The sequence below is a fragment of the Eschrichtius robustus genome, chromosome 3 (assembly GCF_028021215.1).
Source record: "Eschrichtius robustus isolate mEscRob2 chromosome 3, mEscRob2.pri, whole genome shotgun sequence".
Classification (NCBI taxonomy): domain Eukaryota; kingdom Metazoa; phylum Chordata; class Mammalia; order Artiodactyla; family Eschrichtiidae; genus Eschrichtius; species Eschrichtius robustus.
The window spans coordinates 141,135,477-141,154,780 of NC_090826.1; the positions used below are offsets into that span (position 1 = coordinate 141,135,477).

Genomic DNA, 19,304 nt, shown 5'->3' on the forward strand with positions numbered 1-19,304 from the left:
TGTAACAGGCACCAGCTACCTCCAAACTGATAGAGGACACTACTTTTTAAAAAGGTAATTACGATTGCCCACAATACCTGGTACCTTACAAGGTCGAAGGATGAATAAGTGTTTTTGCTAGAGGTACGTGCACAGCACCGCAGAGCAGGAGGGAGCTCCTACCCAGCCTGATGTGGAATTGAACTAAGGTAGGAAGAAGCCAGGACGGGGTGGAAGAATTTCCAGGTAAAGGGACAGGGAGCAAAGGCACCGAGGTGTCAACATAGTGCTTTTGGGGGTATCACAAGCAGCTCACTGGTCTAGTGCAAGGAAAGCGTATCCAAAGCATGTCTGGGGCTGCCTTGCCCTCAGCACAGCCAGCCTCGGAAGGCTTTAACCAGCGTAGCAACGTGGTCAATGTTTGCTATTTAGATGAATCACTGGCAGCTGGGCACAGGATGAAATGGAGACCAGTAGGGATAGTGAGACCAGTTGAAAGCACACTAAACACTTTAGGCTGCTATAACATTAAGCCAGAGGGGTATTCAAAACAATGTGATAGCATGATAGGTCAAAGCCAAGCTCTGGAGCACACGGAGGGGACAGTTGGTGTTTGTACCCTACTGCAAAATTCTAAGGCTGGGATAAGCCTTAACCCAGATATCCAAATTCCCAAAGCACGGGAAAGATCTGGTTGGCAACGAGACTCAGGAAAGATGTTTTTCTAAATTCCAAGAACAGGTAAACGTGAACTTACTTTGCCTCTTTTAAAAAACTCCCCTTTTTTGGTAGTAAAAGGGAATGAAGTGGCACATAGGGATTTAAAAGAATCACAAAGAATCAAGTCAGAAGAGATCTTATAAATGTTAGGTTGATTTATAAGAGCTGCTCTGGGCGGTTAACACCGTTTGTTTACAATGAGTAGTTATCTAACTCTGAACATACTGTATGTACATGGCAATTAGAAGTTGTCATGGGAAGAAAAAACCATAGCCCGCCTGCTGCAGCCAACACAAAAACAGCCAGAAACACTAGGGGAAACGTAGGGACAAAGGTGGGGTTTGTTTTTATTATAAAAGAAAAAAAAAAAACTCTTCAGGAATCTTAACAAAGGAAGGGAATATTTCACACTCAAGAATAGACACCAGGACACAAAATTACAAGTGTTTTGACTCCAGACCTGTCCTCATCTCCTCCAACAGCAGACATGGGAAGGAGACAGCTGAAGCAAACAAGCAATTCTGCAAAACAAAGACTTAGAAACCCTACAAATATGATTAAAATCTAAACTTCTGTTTTGCTTTAAAAAAATTTTTTTTTAATATATCAAAAGGCCTGCTTTAGTGACATGCTAGTCCCACCAGAAAATAACCCCCAAAGCCCCTTGTCAGTAACATGCTCAAGTTGACCAGCCAACTCATATTTCCAAACCCCTGTGTGTACAAGTACGTGTGTGTCTTTTGAACCGTGTGTGTCTTTTGAACCGAAGCCCCAGGGCTCAGGTGACTGCTGCTGCTTCCGAGGGCTGCCACAGCCAACCTGTGTCAGCCTCCCCAGAAGGGTGAGCAGGGCAGAGAAGCCCTGAAGCGGTAGTGAGGGGATAAGAGCCCAGCAGCCAACTTGTCAAGCACCCCCACCACCACCCCACCATCCCCCGCAAAAGGAGACCCTTATTCTTAACCAGACTACTCAACTCAAATTTGGCTCCCTGTGACCAGAATGGTTTGTACTCCCTAAGGAGAAAACACACATTTATCTGCACACCCGTATATATAATTTTTTTGTTTTTACATTTAAATATAAAAATACTACTCTGCTTTGTGTTATAAATGGAGGAGCAAACAACACGGAACTCTTTCTTTTAAGGTAGGGCTATCCATCCATTTATGCTGAGCTTGTCAGGGCATTTAGCCCCAGGCAAGGGAAGCACCACACCAGGAGATCTAGGGCATTTTCCTACCTGATTTCCCACCCTTCCTTCTCCCCTAATTCTCACTTTTAATAGAAAGTTGGTTATAACCTTTATAAGTAATGGAATTTCTCACCAAGAAAGGGAAATCCTAACGTTACCACAGAATCAAGCCCCCTGCCCCCGACTCAGCTACCACGCAGAGAAAGTCCTCCCCCTCCCTTCACAAATACTATGCTCTCTGTCTGGATAGCTATGCTTATTGGACAAACACACCTGATTAAATGGAAGTAGTGGTTATGTTTCCCCAACCCCGCCCTGACTAACGCACTAGAAAGCTTCAGTGATAGGAAAAAAAATGGGGGGGGGGTAGGGGGGTAGGTGGGTGTGAAGAGATTAAGAACTTGACCCCTCTATCCTGGCCAAAGAAAGCAAGAGTGAGGAATAAAAAAAGACCATGATATCCCACCCTTTGAGTTAACAGCTATTATGACAGGTGAGAGGGGCGAGAGTGGGAGCAGGATGTAGGAGTAGGAGGGGTTTTGACGGCTGCAAGTCTAGTCCACTTAGTTTTTGTACTGGAAGGGCTCGTCGCCAGTTTCGTTGAGAAGACACGTGCGGATGAGGGCTTCCGTCACCGCAAAGGGGTCACAGTTGGCAGAGGGGCGACGGTCTTCAAAGTAACCCTTCTTCTCCTGGCCGACAGTCCGGGGAATGCGGATGCTAGCGCCGCGGTTGGCCACACCGGCAGAGAAGTCGTTGATGTTGGAGGTTTCGTGGAACCCAGTTAGGCGCCGGGCGTTGTCCAGGCCCCCCTTGGGATCGTAGGCTCGGATGTGGTACTGGTGTCGCTTGCTTAGTTTCTCGATGGCCTCCTCGATGTACCTGGAGGAGACAGTTAAGATGAGGGTCCAACCTGCCACCAGGAAACCCGCCCTTCAAGGGCAAAGGAGCAGGTGTGGATCCAAGAATGGAGTGACTCATCTACCAAAGACTGTTTTCCAGGGTCTAATTCACCAAAACATGGCCCCAGGAGAACAAATTCTCCACAAGGGCAGCACTTTGCCTTGTAACCTGTGTCTCTTAGTGCTCAGAAGAGTGCTAGACATGCAGTAGATGGCATTTGTTGAATGAAAAGACCCTAATCAAGGACTTTCTTTCTCCCACCCGCAGGCATTAAATTCATTCATAAGCCTGTACTGTTAACTATTTTAGTTCTTACTAAAGACTTTCAAATGCATTCATCTGTGTCAACTTTCCCCTATCACCATCCTTGAATCCTACTCCTAGAGTATTTTTTGGGTACTTTTCAAATAGAAACAAAATGACAGGATCAGAAGACAATTTTTGAAGCCAAGGGCTAAGGTACGAACTGAGAAGGCGGCTTACTCATCCCCAATACATCAAACCCTTGGCAAGTATTCTTGCAAAGAGAGTGAAACAGCCCCAGCAGGAGGCGGCACTCACTTCAGACCATTCTCCTCTCGCATGGCCTTGGTGCTGAAGTTGGTGTGGCAGCCGGCACCGTTCCAGTTCCCAGGAATGGGCTTAGGATCAAAGGTGGCAATCACTCCGAAGTCTTCACACACACGATGCAAGATGAAGCGGGCCACCCAGAGATGATCTCCCATGTCGATTCCTTCACAGGGCCCTATCTGGAATTCCCACTAGAGAGAACGAGAAGACTGGCCTTTAAAGCAAAACCCACTGCTCACCCCAACCCAGAAGCTCTGACAGGTGCACCCTTCTCACCTCTACTCCAAGCCACCTTGAGGACTTCGGGTTAAGGAGCGGGGCCCCAGAGCAGCCCTTGCTAGCAAAAGCCCCCACTCGCCTCTAGGCGGGGAAGGTGATGGACTAGAGCCATTTACCTGGGCAGGCATGACCTCGGCATTCGTGCCCCCGATCTTGATGCCGGCATACAAGCAGGCCCGGTAGTGCGCCTCCACGATGTCCCTGCCATAGGCTTTGTCTGCTCCCACACCACAGTAGTAGGGACCTGCAGAGGCGTCAAGATGGAAGGTCAAGAGGCAGGACATCAAGAACATCCCTATCTATGTGAGATGCACGGTCCAAAGTCAGAAGTCAGAAAGCTCTCAACACTTGCTCTCTCTGGAATCACCATCCCTGCCTTCACCTGGAGGTGCAGGAGTGGAGTGCAGGGGGCCCTCCTGGCCACATTCTCAGTAGGGCCAAAGGTTTTCCCGCAAGGTTGTTGTCTCAACATCCACGTCTGGATTTGGGTATAGCACAAGGGCTCTCTCTCTTTACAGTATTATTTCAGCCAATCTCAGGAATACTCCCCTAGCGTTTTGATCCACAAGGATTCACTCCCATCTCTGGAGAAAGAGACTTTCCTTGCTAATTAAGCACTTGGGGAGGAGCAAGATTCACCCCTCACCAAGGGGACTTACCTTGGGGCCCAGGGAAGCCATTGGAAGGCCAACCAAAGGGATGCCCATCTGTGCCCATGAGAGTATATTCCTGCTCCATTCCAAACCAGGGGCGCTGGTTGCTCACCATGTCCATTATCCGTTTACAGGTGTGCCTTAAATTGGTCTCTAGGAAAAAGAAAGAGTCAACACACTATTAGAGACATATGGACAAATGTACCGAATCCCTGCGTTGACGGGAAATAGTCCTTGGGCTCCAGGTACTTGAGATGTTGATTATAAGCTGAATTGACCCAGTGTTAACCTTTCTGTGCCCCGGTCGGTGTAAAAGGGGACGATAAGAGAAGCTATGATTATATATCTGCAGAGAGACTCTCAAAAGGCTTTATTTATAACTAAACTGGGTTACAACAAAGTCACATGGGAGTGGATCCAGAACAGAGCAAGTTTTCACCTTATCTGCAAGCTGGCTCCTTCCCAAATACCAAATGTCAGGCACTTAAACCCTCTATTCACAAAAGAACTGTTTCTAGCTGTCAGACTTATTCCTAGTTTCTCAAACATTTAGAGCCAAATCTACAATTTTTATTGAGAGAATCATTTGCCTATAAAGAGACTTACATTCCAGGTGAGCAGATAAAGTGCTAAGTTCTATAGTATTGGTTAGTACAAAAAAATAAAAATAAAATAAAATGCGACAAGCTCAACTGGGAACAATTTCTAACCCAGAACAGAACTTTATAGACTCATGGCTGTTTCACTATGTCCCAGGAACCATTTTAAGACCTCTACGTTACATCAAAGAAAACCCCCAACTTCGTCTTCCTAACAGCCCTGAGGTGGGTATTACGAGTCTCCGTTTTTACAAATGAGAAAATAAGGCTCAGAGATGGTAGGTAGCCTGCCCAGGGTACAGCACAAGCAGCAAAGTCAGGAAACCCTGCTTGTCGACTTCAGAGCTCAGGCCCTTTACCACAATTTGATAATACCTCTCAAAACAAAGACAAGTAAGGTCCAGGGTCACTAAGTGACTTGCCAAAAAGTCTCACTGGCTGAGTGTGGCAAGAGACTTCATGGAAGTGAGACTCCAGCTGAGCTTAAAAAGGTGAATGGTGGAGAACTGGGAGCAATGGGTATGCCAGACAAAAACCAAAGGTGCAGTTACAGCAAACCTCAAGGCAAACGTATGTTATCAGTGAACCAAGATGCTCTTATTTTAGTCAGTGGACAGAGAAAGAAAACAAGCTCTCTGGAATGAAAAGGCAACCGATATTTAACATACAATTCTTCTCAATCATTTGCACATATTAACTCAATTAATCCTCTAAACAACTTTATGAGACGGATTTCATTATTTTCCCCATTTTAAAATCGGGGAAGTGAAAAGTATAGGGGAAAAATAACTTGTCGAAGTTCATACCAAGTAAGTGACAGATCTAGAACTCAAAACCAACATTCTAACTTCAGAATCCGTGTTCTTAAAATCTACAGGCAGGAGAACTGTGACATGCGGCACTCCCTCGGCAAACAGATTTAGAAGAATCCAATGTCGTTTTATGGAACCAACAATGGGAGGATGGACCATACAACCTCTCTGAACAAGGAAGTTCAGGACGGAGAGGTCCATGTCCAATCCTTCAGACTTCTAAGACAGTTCTGAGATAAGCTCGTCTTTCCAATACCGATTTTGGAATATCCTCTCCCGCCCGCCTTTACAATTCATGGATTGGGGTGGGGTATCCATACCTATCCTATACACACCTGCAGGCTTTCGGTTGTACTTGAAGACTTCACAGAACACCAGCTTGTTGGGGTCCTTGCGGAAAGGGTCCCGAAACATGGCAGCAGGGACGAGATACATGTCACTGTTGGAGCCTTCGGATTGAAAAGTACTAGAGCCATCAAAATTCCACTCCGGCAACTCTGGGGTAAAAAGAGAGGGGAAAATTATAGTTAAAATGCACAGGAACTTTTCAGGTCTTCACAAGATCTATACTCTCTTGTCCAGAAAGCCAGTGAGGCACGCATGACTGCCACTATTAACATGCAAACCCTGAGGTTCGCAGGTAGCCCTAGAGTCCTTCCTATCTGAGTTCCAAGTAAGACCATTGCATCACTTTCTTAAAAGAAGTAACAGTCACAAGAACAACCTAAGAATGACGTTTCCTCCGTAAATAAGTCTACTGGACACCAAGGAGACAAACTGGATATCACCAGTCAGTCAGTCAGTCCTCATTTAAAGTATTGAAATAGGAGAAATAAAGATTCTCTGACAGCCAACTGTGTTGCTTCTTTCTCTAATTCCTCCCCCCACTGTGTGACGGACTGTCCTAGTTCAAGTGGTGTCCTTATTTTAACAGATGAGGAAACAGACACTAGCCGGATGACTTATTCAACGGTGCTCCCATGTCACTTATCCACACTATGTTTTAAAGGCCAGTTCCTTCATCACTCCAGTTGACTATATGAGTTCTCCGAAGGCAGAGACCAGACTCTCATCTTGTATTCCCAGGGCCTATCCAATACCTGCCACATAGAAGGTGCACAGTATATGCTTTATATTACAGTCATTCATTCATTTGCTCAAATGTGAACATTATCAGAAGAGTAACCTAACCTAAAAGCAGGTAAAAGATGATGGACCACGGTCCCTTTCCAGAAGGAGAGTGGCTATGGTTTGTTCTAGACCAAAAGAATGAAGTTGTCACAACTCATATAATAGCTCCTGTAGGATAAGCAATCAGCCAGTTTAAGAATTTCCAGAAATGGCATCAACTAAAAACTAATGAGGGCTGGTCCTAGAGACCACTTTAGGGTGTTTGTTTTGCATGTAGAACCTCAGTGACTCATGAGTCTGAAACAGCATTCAAAGAGTTTGTAAAGTAGATGGCATAGTCAGGTTAGAGCGGTGGTTTTCAAACTGGGTTCCTGGCGGTACCTTAGGGCCAATTAAGTAGGACTGCCCAAGTCAACAAAACTTCCAACCCCTCTCTCCCCCCAGACTTAAGTCTCTTTTCCTTCAATATACTGGCTTCCACGCAAGATGTCATTTAAATGAAGGGGTCCATTGCTGTTATGCTTGGAGGCAGTGTAGGAGCTTAATGTTGGTTGAATGAAGTCTGAAAAGTCCCGCCTTCAAAAAGCTTTACAAACAGAGGCCAAATCTAGTGGCTTGGTCTCAGGCTGCCGCCCACCCTCACGCTGCTCCCACCCAGCTCAGCCTCTCACCTTCTATACACTTGGGCTCACAGTCGAGGGTCCGGGTCTTGCAGCGCAGTCCTTCTCCAGTACCGTCAATCCAGATATACATAGCTTGGACTTTCTCACCCTGAGGCAGGGACATGTACACCTGCTTGATGCCTTTGTTCAAGTGGGAGCTCGCCGAGGTGGCCATGGTGGAAGGTGTTCTGGAGAGAGACAAAATAAAATAAAATAAAATAAAAACACCAACTCCAAACAGATCCTCTGATGCAATAAGGACAATTAAATCAAGAAGCAGCGGGAGTGGCGGCCCCTCCCTTTGGAAGTCACACACTCAAAAGTACAGTACGTTTATTTAACTTGCTTTCAGGGAGATTAAACTTTTATACTAGACAAAAGTCTCCTTATAAGCTTCCTCAAGCCAGAATCTAAACTTGTGAGCACTAAGCTCTACTTTTTGCAGTTTATCAGAGGTAGAGGAATTGTTTCATTTTTCACACTAAGATACTAGAGGGAGAAAAAAAAACCCCAAACACAATGAAGATACAAAAGTTCTGAAACAGAAAGTCTGCAGAACAGACATTGTCTCCAAGTAAAACCCAGCCACAGAAAGGCTTGGCTGCTATGATCTCTGGGTTAAGTCTTCCCTTTTCCTCACACCCCAGAGGATATCTTAGTAAAAAGGCCTTTTGAAGATTCCTCCACCCTTCCAGAAAACAAACACCTCCCCCCCCCATTTAGTTGGTAGGATGAAACAAGTGGGCTAGCTAGAAGATTTAAGAGGCTGGTGGCTTCCTAAAAGAACAGCAGTTATTACAATTACCAAGATGTAAAAATAGCCAATCCAAGTTGGATCCTAAGATACACGCTGGCATAATTTGCATCAGTCTGAGGCAAAGTTCTCACTTCAGAGAGGAGATTTAAGTTTGACCAGATTCTTCCACCAGAGAACTTTTCAAGTAATTAAGAAATCCCCACTTCTAAATCAAAAAGCTCTGGGGTTTCAAAAGCTGAGGCATGCTAAAAACTGCGAGCCTCCACCGCAAAACCCCTGAAAGAAGAGACACTGAAGCCACAAAACCAAACCTCAACATTAAGAGGAAACGTCCTACCCCTCCCTCCGCTGTCGACAGCCCAGGGTGGCTGGAAAGGGAACACACTGTTCTCCTCCAATGACTTGGGTAACTTTCTGAAGTACAGTGGCAGAGTTTCTATGGGCAACCGTCCATGTTTGCCCAGCTGAAAACATAACTGCTTCTCCCTCCAACAGCCTCCCCCCCCCCACAAAAGAGGAGAAGCTGTCTGTCAAGCAGTGTTAGCAGACAACCACTAACTTTGCCTACTTCCTCTAGAAGACTTGGTCAGTCAAACCCCACCCCCGACGCCCATCCTGCCTTTAAAAGCCAGAGGGAGCAATCCCTGACCCTTTCAGCTCCCACTAAAAGCTATAACTCGGTCTCTGGCTTTCGTCCCCAACCTGTTACACCTCCAATTTCAAACCACGCTGTCTCTCTTTAAGCCTCGGATCCTGCTCTTTTTGGTGACGAGTTGCATGCCAACAGCCCGGTCTACTATATCAACTGGTGCCGCCGAGGTGCCAAGATTACGTGGTGGGTGCTGGGAGGGATGGGATTCTGCAGTTTTTAGCTGTTTCTGCAGCTGCAGTGGGAGCCGGGGTCCTCATCCCTGCTCCTCACTCACCCCAGCCACATAAGGTCAACGGTATCGATGCCCTCCTTAGCCTTTCTCCTTTTGGAGTAGCGTTCGCGCCTCTCGTGGGTCTCCGGCTCTCGCTGGTCCAGGCACCGGAGCTTTCTGGGCGAGGGAGACGGAGAGGGAGAGGGAGAGGGAGTCGGAGAGCGGTCGGGATCGGACCGGGACGAGCAGGAATGCGAAGGCTGGTGGATCAACGTCTCGATCTTGACTCGCGGTTTCTCTCTGGCGTTCACTGAGTAGGCGACGAAGCCGAAGCAGTTGGAGAGGGACCCCGAGGACCGAGACTCTAGGTCGTCATCTTCGTTCGTGGTCTTCTTCACGGATTTGCGGCCAGGGGAGGATCCCCGCTTCCCGCCCCCGGGGTGGTTGGGATAATCCACTTTGAGAGCAGCCCTTTCCCACAGAAAGGTCCCGAAAGTCGGCGCCCCGCCCTTTGGGCCCCCGTCTGGATCTCAGGGCCTAGCCGAGGGGGGCCATCCCTCTCCAAGGCCAGGGCTAGGAGGGGCGGGGTATGGGGACATCCGCCGGAGGGACAGCGTGCCGCTGCTGCCCCTGTTCGGCCGGCCAGGCCTCTCCACCCGCCGCGCCCGCAGGCCATGCCGCATCCCGGGCTCCCCATTGTTCAGTCACAGGGGTAGGCCCCCGGGAGCCCGCGGCGGGAGCGGGCCGCACCACAGACGCTCACAGCCCCTCGCCTCCGCGCAGGCGGCTAACCGCGACGACCGCCCCAGGGCCCGCCTCCGCGGAGGAAGAGAGCGAGGCTCCAGCAGGGGACCACTCCATCCACCACGCACACCACACGGCCGAGCCGGGGGCGCCGGGCCCGGGCAGTGGCTCCACAGCTCGCCCTGCCGAGCGACCTCCAGGGGCGGCGCTTAGGACCGCAAGCAGCTGAAGGAAGATCAAAACAACTCCCCGCCCTTCTCGAAGCCCTGGCGACTCGCGCGCCCCGCCATCGCCGACCCAGACCCGCCGGGAGGCACGGGCGGCGGAAGCAAGCGGGAGGGCCCGCAGGCCGGGCGCAGAGTAGAGGCAGGAGGTGGGAAGGGGCCGAGCCGAGCTCAGCCGATCGGTCAGAGCGCGGCGGCTCGGGAGGCGGCGGGGGCGGCGCGCGACACTTCCGAGTCCCCCGGGCCGGCCAGGCGCTTACCTGGGCGGTGAGCAGGCGGCAGGGTGGGCAGGCCGCGAGAGCGAGGTGCGGAGAGGAGAGGCGAGGAGGCCGGAAGAACTCCTTATACAGCCGGCTCTTCTCCCATTCTCGGCTCTGCAAGGCCGTCTGCGGCCCCGCACGCTTTATCGGCAGCCGGGGCCGCCCCCGGAGCTCTGATTGGCTCCCAGAGGCCCAGAGCCCGGGCGGATCAGCTGATGCGCGTCCCGGCACCGCGGCCATTGGGCGAGCCGTCGAGCGGGCGCCGCCGGGGTGGGGGCGAGCCGGCCCGGGAAAGAAAGAAAGGGAAAGGGCGGTGGGGGAAGGGGGTGTGGGGGAGGGGAGCGAGGAAGGGCGGGGCGGCGGCGGCGGCAGCGGCGGCGGCGGCGGCGGAGGGCCCAGTGCCTGCCGGGAAGGACCCCGCCGGCCCGGGCTGCCGCGCAGCGCAGCGGTGCCCCCGCCTGCCTGGCCTGGGGCCGGCCCCGCAGCCCACTGCTGCCTTCAGGTCGGATATTTTGCGGGAGAGTTCTGTCTTTTACTAGATCACACTGCACGCCCCAGAGCTCCCAGAGGAAATTCTGACCCACGGGCACCCACTTTTGCCTTTTGTTGTTAGAGAACCCCCGGCCCCCTTTCCCGGCCCTCGGGTCAAGTTTGTGAGGGAGCTCGCGGGGCGGGGGAAGCCCTGGGCTCGCCGCAGCCGTGGCCAGGCGTCGGAGGGGGCGGCGCAGAGAGGGGGCTGCCGGAGGTAGGCCTGGAAGAGCCCCCGCCCCGGCTCTCTCGGCGGGTTTGGGGATGTGAACAGAAGTCTAGGATCTCACATTGGTAGTGAAAGTGCTGTGTTTTGTCTCATTCCACAGAAGGGATCCTGGCGGGCGGAGACACAAAAGTCGGGAGACCTGATTCTGCCTCTGCCACACCTGAGGCAACTCTCGCAGCCTCTCTGGGCCCAGGTTCCCTCATCTATAAATAATGCGGGACTTCCCTTGGTGCAGTGGTTAAGAATCCGCCTGCCAATGCAGCGGACACGGGTTCAAGCCCTGGTCCGGGAAGATACCACATGCCGCGGAGCAACTAAGCCCGTGTGCCACAACTACTGAAGACCACGCGCCTAGAGCCCGTACTCTGCAATAAGAGAAGCCACCGCAATGAGAAGCCTGCTCACTGCACCTAAGAGTAGCCCCCGCTCCCTGCAACTAGAGAAAGACCGTGCACAGCAACGAAGACCCAACACAGCCAAAAATAAATAAAATAAAATAAATTAATTTTAAAAAATAAAATAAATAGAGCGGTTCAAGAAAGGACCTTAAGAGTCGCCCATCAGATTTGAAGTTCTGTTCAATAAAGCGGTTCAAGAAAGGAACTTAAGAGTCGCCCATCAGATTTGAAATTCTGTGTGCAAACTGTTTCCCGAGGGCAGCTGAAAGGAAGGTGAAGTCTTGGCGTCTCCCCTTTGAAGCTCAGGGTATGTCAAAAATTGAGAATTCCTGAAACGAATTCTGTCTGTTTTTGTTTGTCAAGTAATTTATTGCACGTTTTTGTAATATGGAAAATGAGAATCAGTACACCTTCCTCCTCTCTCCTCATAGCCTTGCTATGATAGTTGAGAAAACGTGTATGTGAACACAATCTTGAAGTGGTTGCTTGTCAACAGATACACAATAATTATATATATGTATATATATATACATATATATGTATATATATATGCTGTGTATACACATCATACACAACACACACGTGAATATAATGTTTTCATTGCTACCAGTGCTATTACTTGATCATACTATTTTTATTGCCTGAATCCATCTGATGGTGTCTAGCCTTTATTTCTTCTTTCAAGAGCCCCAGTATTTGAGACTTTGAGGTTTTCTGTTTGAAGACTAAGAAGTCATGTTTCCAGGGCCTTTGGAAGAGGAAGGGAAGAAGTTTGCTCTTCTGGTTATTTTTTGTACCACAAATATGGAAAAGAAATGTTGCCTGTGACCACACACACATAACTTGGCTTCTTTGGTCAACATCCCTTCCCTGTGAGAGTGTGTCTAACACTGTAGTGATTTAAAATGAGAGATGCAAGATTCATCTCAAACAGGGGCTTTTGGTATGTTTCAGACAGGTAACATTGTGGACCAGGTAAGTCGCCTTGCAAGTGTAAGGGATTCCATCCTTTGTGTGATCCTTCGATATGATGGTTAAAAGCTGGGCTTCAGTTCAGGCAACGCAGGTTCAGATCTGGGCTTTACTTCTTACCAGCTTTGCGTTGGGGTAGATACTTAGCCCTAAAGTCTCAGATTCCTTGCCTCCAAAATAAGAATAACTGCTACCTTATATATTGTAAGGATTAATTGTGATGGCACATGCATATAGTAAATTTTTAGAAAAGAGCAATAATAATTACTATAGGCCAAGATAATCTGATGGGATTGGATTATTTCTTTCCCCACCAAAACCTGTGAAGTACAACTTTCTAACTTCATGTAATGCTCCATCATTGGTTTTATGAGAGTGGGCTTAGACCTGGTAACAAAGTGAGCTGTCTTCATTCCATTTCTTTCTGTGAGGTCTTGAGTTTAAATTGTTGAGGAGGGGGCATGAGGGAGGGGAAAGGTCATGTTCTTGTTTTTAAAAATGTTAATTTCCAGTTGCCAAACTGCCAGAAGTGAGCCAGAGCTTTTTACTGTACTCGTCACCACCAGCACCCGAGGTGGGGATGGCACACAGAATAGAAAATGGAAAAGTAAGAAGCATGTGCAGTTCTTAAAGCTTCTAGTCTGTGAGTGCCTGCTGCCCTTGCTGGTGTCTTAACCTTCCTGAGCAGCTTATTCATCTTAGTGTCCCCCAGTAGTGTCCAGGGTGAGTGGTCAATAACCGATGTTTGTTGACCACACAGAAATGACAGCGGCACCATCAAGAGAACATGTGCTTTGAGCTGCTTTTCCAAGAATGGAAATGGATTTGCTTTGATCCATTCATGTGACGGGGGCATACTTTGTGAGGGTTAGGAAGGTAATACATGACTACTGAGTTTTTCAGGCAGAACAAGAGGCCTTGTCCCCCTTAGTCAGCCCCATACTTACTTAACCCAACCGAATTAGGGCCCAAATGAGTCCAGTGATTGTTCAGGGAACTTTAAAAGAGTATGAGGGAAGAAAAAGCAGAAGAAAGTCCTTAAACTAACTGGTTCGCCCCCAGAAACCCAGACTGTACTTTTAGAGAAGTTAGAAGTAGAACGGACTGTTTGATCCTGTTTGACTTTGCTGTGTCTGCTGCCCTTTGTTCTCTTTCTCCTTCTTCCCTAAATTGCTACCCGCCCCCATTCTCCACTCGCTCCCTAAAAAGCATTAGAGCACTTGAACGGATGAACTCTTCTGCCTCCTGGTACACCCAGTATCAAAGCACACAGGGAATTCTGTTACATGTGCTTTGAAGTCAGGTTTTTCTCTCTTAGAATAGAGCAGCTGTGTCCAAGGGGTGGGTGGGGTGGGAGAGAAATATCACAGGTAAAAATTTGGTTCCAAATCTGCAGAAATGACTGGGGACTAAAAAAAACCATTTCTTCAGTGTTGTTCTGCTGCTTGAAATAAAGGCCTTGTCTTGTGTGGGCTTTACCTGTGAGTTCTCTCAATTTCTTTCTCTCTCTTTTAAAGGACCCATTCTCACTCTGCAGGTTGTTAAGCCCTTAATCTAGTGATCTGAGCATGCCTTCCCAGGGCCTGTGTGGTTGGTTGCCTTGCACTCATTAGAGACAAGATTTGGGGTAAGGCTCAAACGTACTCAAACCTTCAACCAGAACATGTAGTTTGGGAAATGGAATTTTTCCAACATTTGAATGATTTCAGTAGGCATTGAACAAAACCCTTAACTTAGGCTAAAGAGACGTAGCTGAGACTCAGGCTCGAGGAACACCCTGGAAACCCAACCCAGAATTATAATTTTTTTTTTTTAATAAACCAACGCCAGTTCTTTCCAAAAGAATAGACCATTGTATATCTTAAAGCAAAACAAAAGAAAAAGAAACAGTCTTGGAAGCTGATGTCATTACTCTTAAAGCACATTTTGGGGAAAAGCTGCAATTGACCAAGCTTTCAAATTTCACAGTACACAATTAAAGAAGGAAAGACCAGGTTTTACATCAATTTGGTATCTAACACTGAACCCAGAGGAATTGTTCTTTATATCTTTTCTGATTGTTTGATATTCTTAAGCTCAGGTTAGGAAATTAGAAATTCAAGTCTCAGCAATTTTTTTTTTTTGTCTGATTTGAGTTTTGTTGAAGGCCCCTGGAAACCATTCAAATATAGAGAACGCTTCGTTTCCCAGCCTACACCTTATGATTGAAGGTTTGGGTCTGAGCCCTACCCCAAATCTTGTCTCTAATAGGAAACTGCTTGGAGAGTTGGGAGGAATTAAGTTCATCTTAGCTAACGACATGGTAAAATAAGTGCTACTGAGAAAATTACAGCTGTACAATTCTAGAATTAACCTTCAAATCATTCTAGCTGACCAGTGAGGAAGCTGAGGACTTGCTCACTTGCAGTAGCTAGCTGGACTCAACCTTAGTGCAGTATTTCACAGGCTAATATGCTTCCAAGGTGCAATTCCCTTGAGAGCCTTTTTCTGTTTCCCTTCCTTCAGCCTTCTCAGGCTGTGGATGATGCATTCCTGGGCCACCACCTCTAAACTCTGAAATCCTTACTGTACCCACTAAGGAAAGTACCCAGTCCAGAAACCAACTTGTTTACCTCTGAATCCTGCATTGTGGCTTACCCAGTGCCTTACATACAGTGGCCATTCAATATATTCTTTGTGAATAACTAGATTACCAGGGGAAAAATTGCTGTATGACAGGTTCTTTTTAAAGGAATCTTTGGAGATCATTTTGTGTATTTAATAATCTGTTTCGTTGTTTTGTGAATCTGGGATCTTCATAGATAAATTTTCTTCCTATTCTCAAGGTATGTATGGATTTATCTTTGTTCTCTAGATTGATTGGAACATTATTGAAGCTTATTTAGAAGTTTAGGAAATTTAGCATTGTGGTCAAAAACTGACTCGGATCAGAGTGTGTCCTTTAGTTGGTACTTTTCCCAAAGATATCCTCAGCTGGATCCACAGCCCATCCTCCCTCACTCCTATCCCATTAGTTGATTTGAATCATTGTTTATTTCACATTTCCACGCCAAATTTTAGCGGGAAGCAAATAGCGCTTGGGTACATTTTCTGGATACTTGGACAATACGTAAACTTGGCTCTATATTTTTCCTGACCTCCTTTCCCCTCCCCCCACTTCTTTTGAACCGGTTCTTAGGAGACTTTTTACTGGGTTGGAGAGTGAGAGGCTTGGCTGGGGTGATGTGAATGTAGTGCCCTCTGGTGGAATTTTGTGAGAATTGCAAATTTCTCCCCCAACCTTAAGAGTGTTTGGGAAGTCTTTTCTTGGCTGGCCTTCAAGGGGAGGGCTTCTCTGTTACATCTCAAATACTATAGTAAATTAATAGCATGCAAGTTTATTACCTATACTGGATGTTTTAGAGATATTGTGTTGGGGATATCAATTGATTACTTGAGGTTTGTTTATCATTATAAAATTAGGCCTCAAATGACTAGAAATGGGCAGCTGGCAGCACCTGTGCTTTTTCATCATCTGCCACCAATGTGTATGAGAGGTAGAGAAAAAAGGAGTTCCCCCAACAAAGGTAATTGGAAAGAGTCTAGGAACCAAGAATTCAGGGAAAATAGCAAGGATCAGAAAACTTGGTCACAAACAGTTGTTATCCTCAGCCCTCACTAGGATCTGAGCCCAGACATTTAAGACCCAGCTAGAAGATGAGAGTCTGCCAGACTCTGCCTGCTCCACTTCCTGCAGCAATTTGTAGAGGGGTCCCGCGGTGCTCGTGTAACATGGAGCTTCTCTGGACCCCGTCAGCTTCCAGCTGGGACGGTAACAACAATGCCAAAAGTAAGAGACGCCGTAGATTCCCAACAGGCACAAAGCATTGATCATCACATGCCAGCAGAAGAAGGTGGTGACAAACATGATGTCATTGATGGCATCGTCCTGCCACGGGTAGCCAGTGACTGGTTTGTACAGAATGAAGCCAGCCTGTACCAGCCAGGAGCCCATGATCTGAAACAGAAGGGTCTCGATCACTGAGAGTTGAAACGTGTCGGGAGCCCACAGCTGTACGGTCAACACCAGCATCAGCAGCAACACCACCAAGATGAGCAGAGAGTGAACCTGCAGCTCCACCCCTGCTGAGTCCTGAACATGTGACACCAACAACAGCAGGAGCACATAGAAAGTCAGCACCAGGGTCCCTTTTTCTAGGGGCACACAGCGCTGAGGCAGCAAGTTTTTGCCCACGACCTCTACACAGCCGTTGAGGGTGAGAAGGATGAACATGGTGAGGTGCTAACACTCTTTTGCCGTACATAAGTCTTGGTGGCAGCTCCCTGTTCATCAGTATCACCCCGCATTAACGCAGCTGATCTCCTATGCTGTCAAGCCAGAGCCAGCCAGCGTCTTCAGCAAACCTCCGTAGGATATTTTCCACAGCCTGGCCCATCTCCCCTTATTCCTGGGAGGGGATGAAGGATACAGGAAAGAGTCACTGAATATCACAGCTTTGGAGACCACTACTGCTTGATACAGTCCATATGAGAGTAGAAACAGCCCTGGGTACACGTGACCGATAAAGGTTCCCGTTGAACTAGAAATCCCTCTAAGGTAGGTGAGAAGAGTAAAACCAAGGCACGTCCACACCTTCTGGGGCCACTTGAAGATCTGGACTTTGGAAAGAATTGCGTTCCACCAACTTTTATCATTTTGCCCCACCCACTGCTCCCCCACAGAGAGGAAGTGCTTCTTGAAACAAGCCTACGACTTTGGTGGTGTAAAGCCTCATTGTTCCATTCCATTCTGAGACATTGGGAACTAACTGGCTTCTGCCAAAGAAGAAAGCTGGTGAATGTGCCTTTAGGGGCTCCCGTCTAGGGCCCTTGGGGTGCTCTGGTCATATTTGTCCCTTTCTCCTATGGCTTCCTTCCCCTGGTACTGCCCATCACTCAGAGAAGGATACAGAAGCATGGGATGGGGTTAGGGGTTGCCATGGTCTCCAGAGGAAGCCTGAGCACTCACAAATCCTCGCGTTTCCTTTGGTATCTCTCAGACATAACTTTGGCCTGATTGCAAAGTTTTCTTTCTGGACACATATATTTAAAAACATTTGGATATATGAGCATGTTTCGTACCTATCTGGCTTTTCTTCTTTCATAGACACGTTCTGAGGATCACCAAGAAAGCTCCCTTCCTCTCCTCCCCTTATCTTTTCACCTCCCCACCTTGGTCTCCCCACTTCAGCATTTCTACTGGCCACTAAATGGATCTGAAAAGCTAACTTTTGATACTGATTTTAGGAACAGTGGGTATTTTGTACTGTGTCAACCTAACTAAGCTTGAGCCATGTTTCCTAGAGTTATCTTCCCTATATGATTCCAGATTGAATTGGCTGCAAGAGAAGTTTACAAGAGAATCTAAAGGTGGAAATGAAGCAACCTAAGAGACTCTGAAGGTGTAGGGTACCAGGCGCCACTGCAGTTCACGCGTTCAGTTACAGATCTGCTGGCTCAACTCCTTGGCATGACAGCCAGGCCTACAGCTCCCTCAGCTTCTCTTTGTGCAAAGGGCACCAGCTGCTTCTGCAGGCCACCTGCCACTGAAGTATGAGGTGATGAGAGGAAGACAGAGGCTTCAGCCTATCTTCATAAGCTGCAGTTTGTCCTTGCTCTTCCCCAACTTTGTGTAATATACTTCTTCCTGACTGCTGCCAATTTGAGCTGAAATGGCCTCCACCCCATCACACAGAGAGGCAAGAGCCTTCCACAGACTTCCTCACTACAAATGTGTAAGGTCTAATATCCATAAGAAAACCATATTCCCATGATCTATCCCTAACTGATACAAGGGATTAAGGTGTAATCCCTAAAATGTAGATACCGTTGAGAGGAGTGACTCCAGTGAGCTAGTGTTGGCCATTTGGATTTTAATGTAAATTAGCCCATCAGCTTCATTTATCTATGACTCCACTAGTGTCTAATGCACCTCAGAAGACAGAGTCCTAGGTATTGGGTAACAGCCAGCTGAGTATAAAGCAGAGAGGATGATGAAGAACAAAGTACAGATAATGTGAAGCTCACAAACGTCCTGGGTTTACTGTGGGAGGTACATGGAATAGGAATTTCTCTGGGGGTGATAATAATGCTGAGGGGAGAAGTTCACTGCTCACCGTGAATGGTACTGACATCACAGTCTTCTGCGTAATCATCTGTCCTTACAGTACAAGTAATGCTGTGGAGCAGAGAGGCAGCACCTGTAGGCTGACAGTGCCCCTAGTGAAGAGGAGGAGAACTTACACACAGGTCACAGCACTGCCTCTGAGACCTCACTCCTATCCAACTACCTACACTTCCGCAAGTCTGCTTAATTCCAGAAAAAGTTAAATCTCTTTCTGCCCTTGAGGATGACAGTAATTCAGATTTCTTCTTGCTGTTTAGAGGTTTGGTGGGGCTAGGGATTTGAGTGTGAAGGGAAATTAGGAAAGCAAAGCTTAATTCAGCTTTCTGGGGGAATTTTTTAACTTTAAATTTTAAAGTTAGGTATTTTTATTCAATTAATATATAGTCATTATAGAAAAGTCATATAAAATGCATCAGCAAAAAGAACATTACAAATCATCTAATTTCATAATCTAGAGGTGACCATTGTTACCACTGAGGTGTAGAAACACAGTTCTAAGAAAGCAGCATGAAAAAGTGGAAAATGCATCGACTGGAAGTCAGAAATCTGCCTTCTCACTCCAGTTCCCCTTGATTTGCTGCATGTCATACCCCTCATCTAAAAAAAACTGAGTGTTGAACTTAACTTTCTATTAAAGTGAAAATAAAAGGGCATGAATATGGT

The 19,304-nt window shown here is 47.5% G+C and overlaps 1 protein-coding gene, 1 long non-coding RNA gene and 1 pseudogene across 2 annotated transcripts; 1 reads left to right on the plus strand and 2 right to left on the minus strand.

Annotated features, from left to right (window-relative positions):
• Positions 1-1,022: 1,022 nt before the first annotated feature.
• GLUL (glutamate-ammonia ligase) lies at positions 1,023-10,495 on the minus strand. The gene is made up of 7 exons (XM_068541361.1): positions 10,349-10,495; positions 7,510-7,688; positions 6,043-6,204; positions 4,303-4,449; positions 3,760-3,887; positions 3,356-3,555; positions 1,023-2,773 (listed from the first exon to the last, which is right to left on the minus strand). Exons 2-7 carry the CDS (start codon positions 7,673-7,675, stop codon positions 2,455-2,457), a joined length of 1,122 nt encoding a protein of 373 aa, XP_068397462.1. The 5' UTR covers positions 7,676-7,688; positions 10,349-10,495; the 3' UTR covers positions 1,023-2,454.
• A 265-nt stretch (positions 10,496-10,760) lies between these two features.
• On the plus strand, positions 10,761-19,006 carry LOC137762879 (uncharacterized). Its single transcript, XR_011073642.1, has 3 exons — positions 10,761-10,850; positions 11,206-11,810; positions 17,844-19,006. It is a non-coding gene; the product is annotated as an uncharacterized lncRNA (long non-coding RNA).
• On the minus strand, positions 16,104-17,708 carry LOC137761731 (transmembrane epididymal protein 1A-like; annotated as a pseudogene).
• Positions 19,007-19,304: the final 298 nt, after the last annotated feature.

Bases quoted from the DNA above. Each gene is read 5' to 3' on its own strand.
- GLUL (XM_068541361.1), bottom strand. From the start codon at position 7,675: ATGGCCACCTCGGCGAGCTCCCACTTGAACAAAGGCATCAAGCAGGTG. The intron at 4,450-6,042 runs GTGTGTATAGGA...TCTTTTTCCTAG, and splicing joins GTACAACCGAAAGCCTGCAG to AGACCAATTTAAGGCACACC. The intron at 3,556-3,759 runs GTAAATGGCTCT...CGTTCTCTCTAG, and splicing joins CCGAGGTCATGCCTGCCCAG to TGGGAATTCCAGATAGGGCC.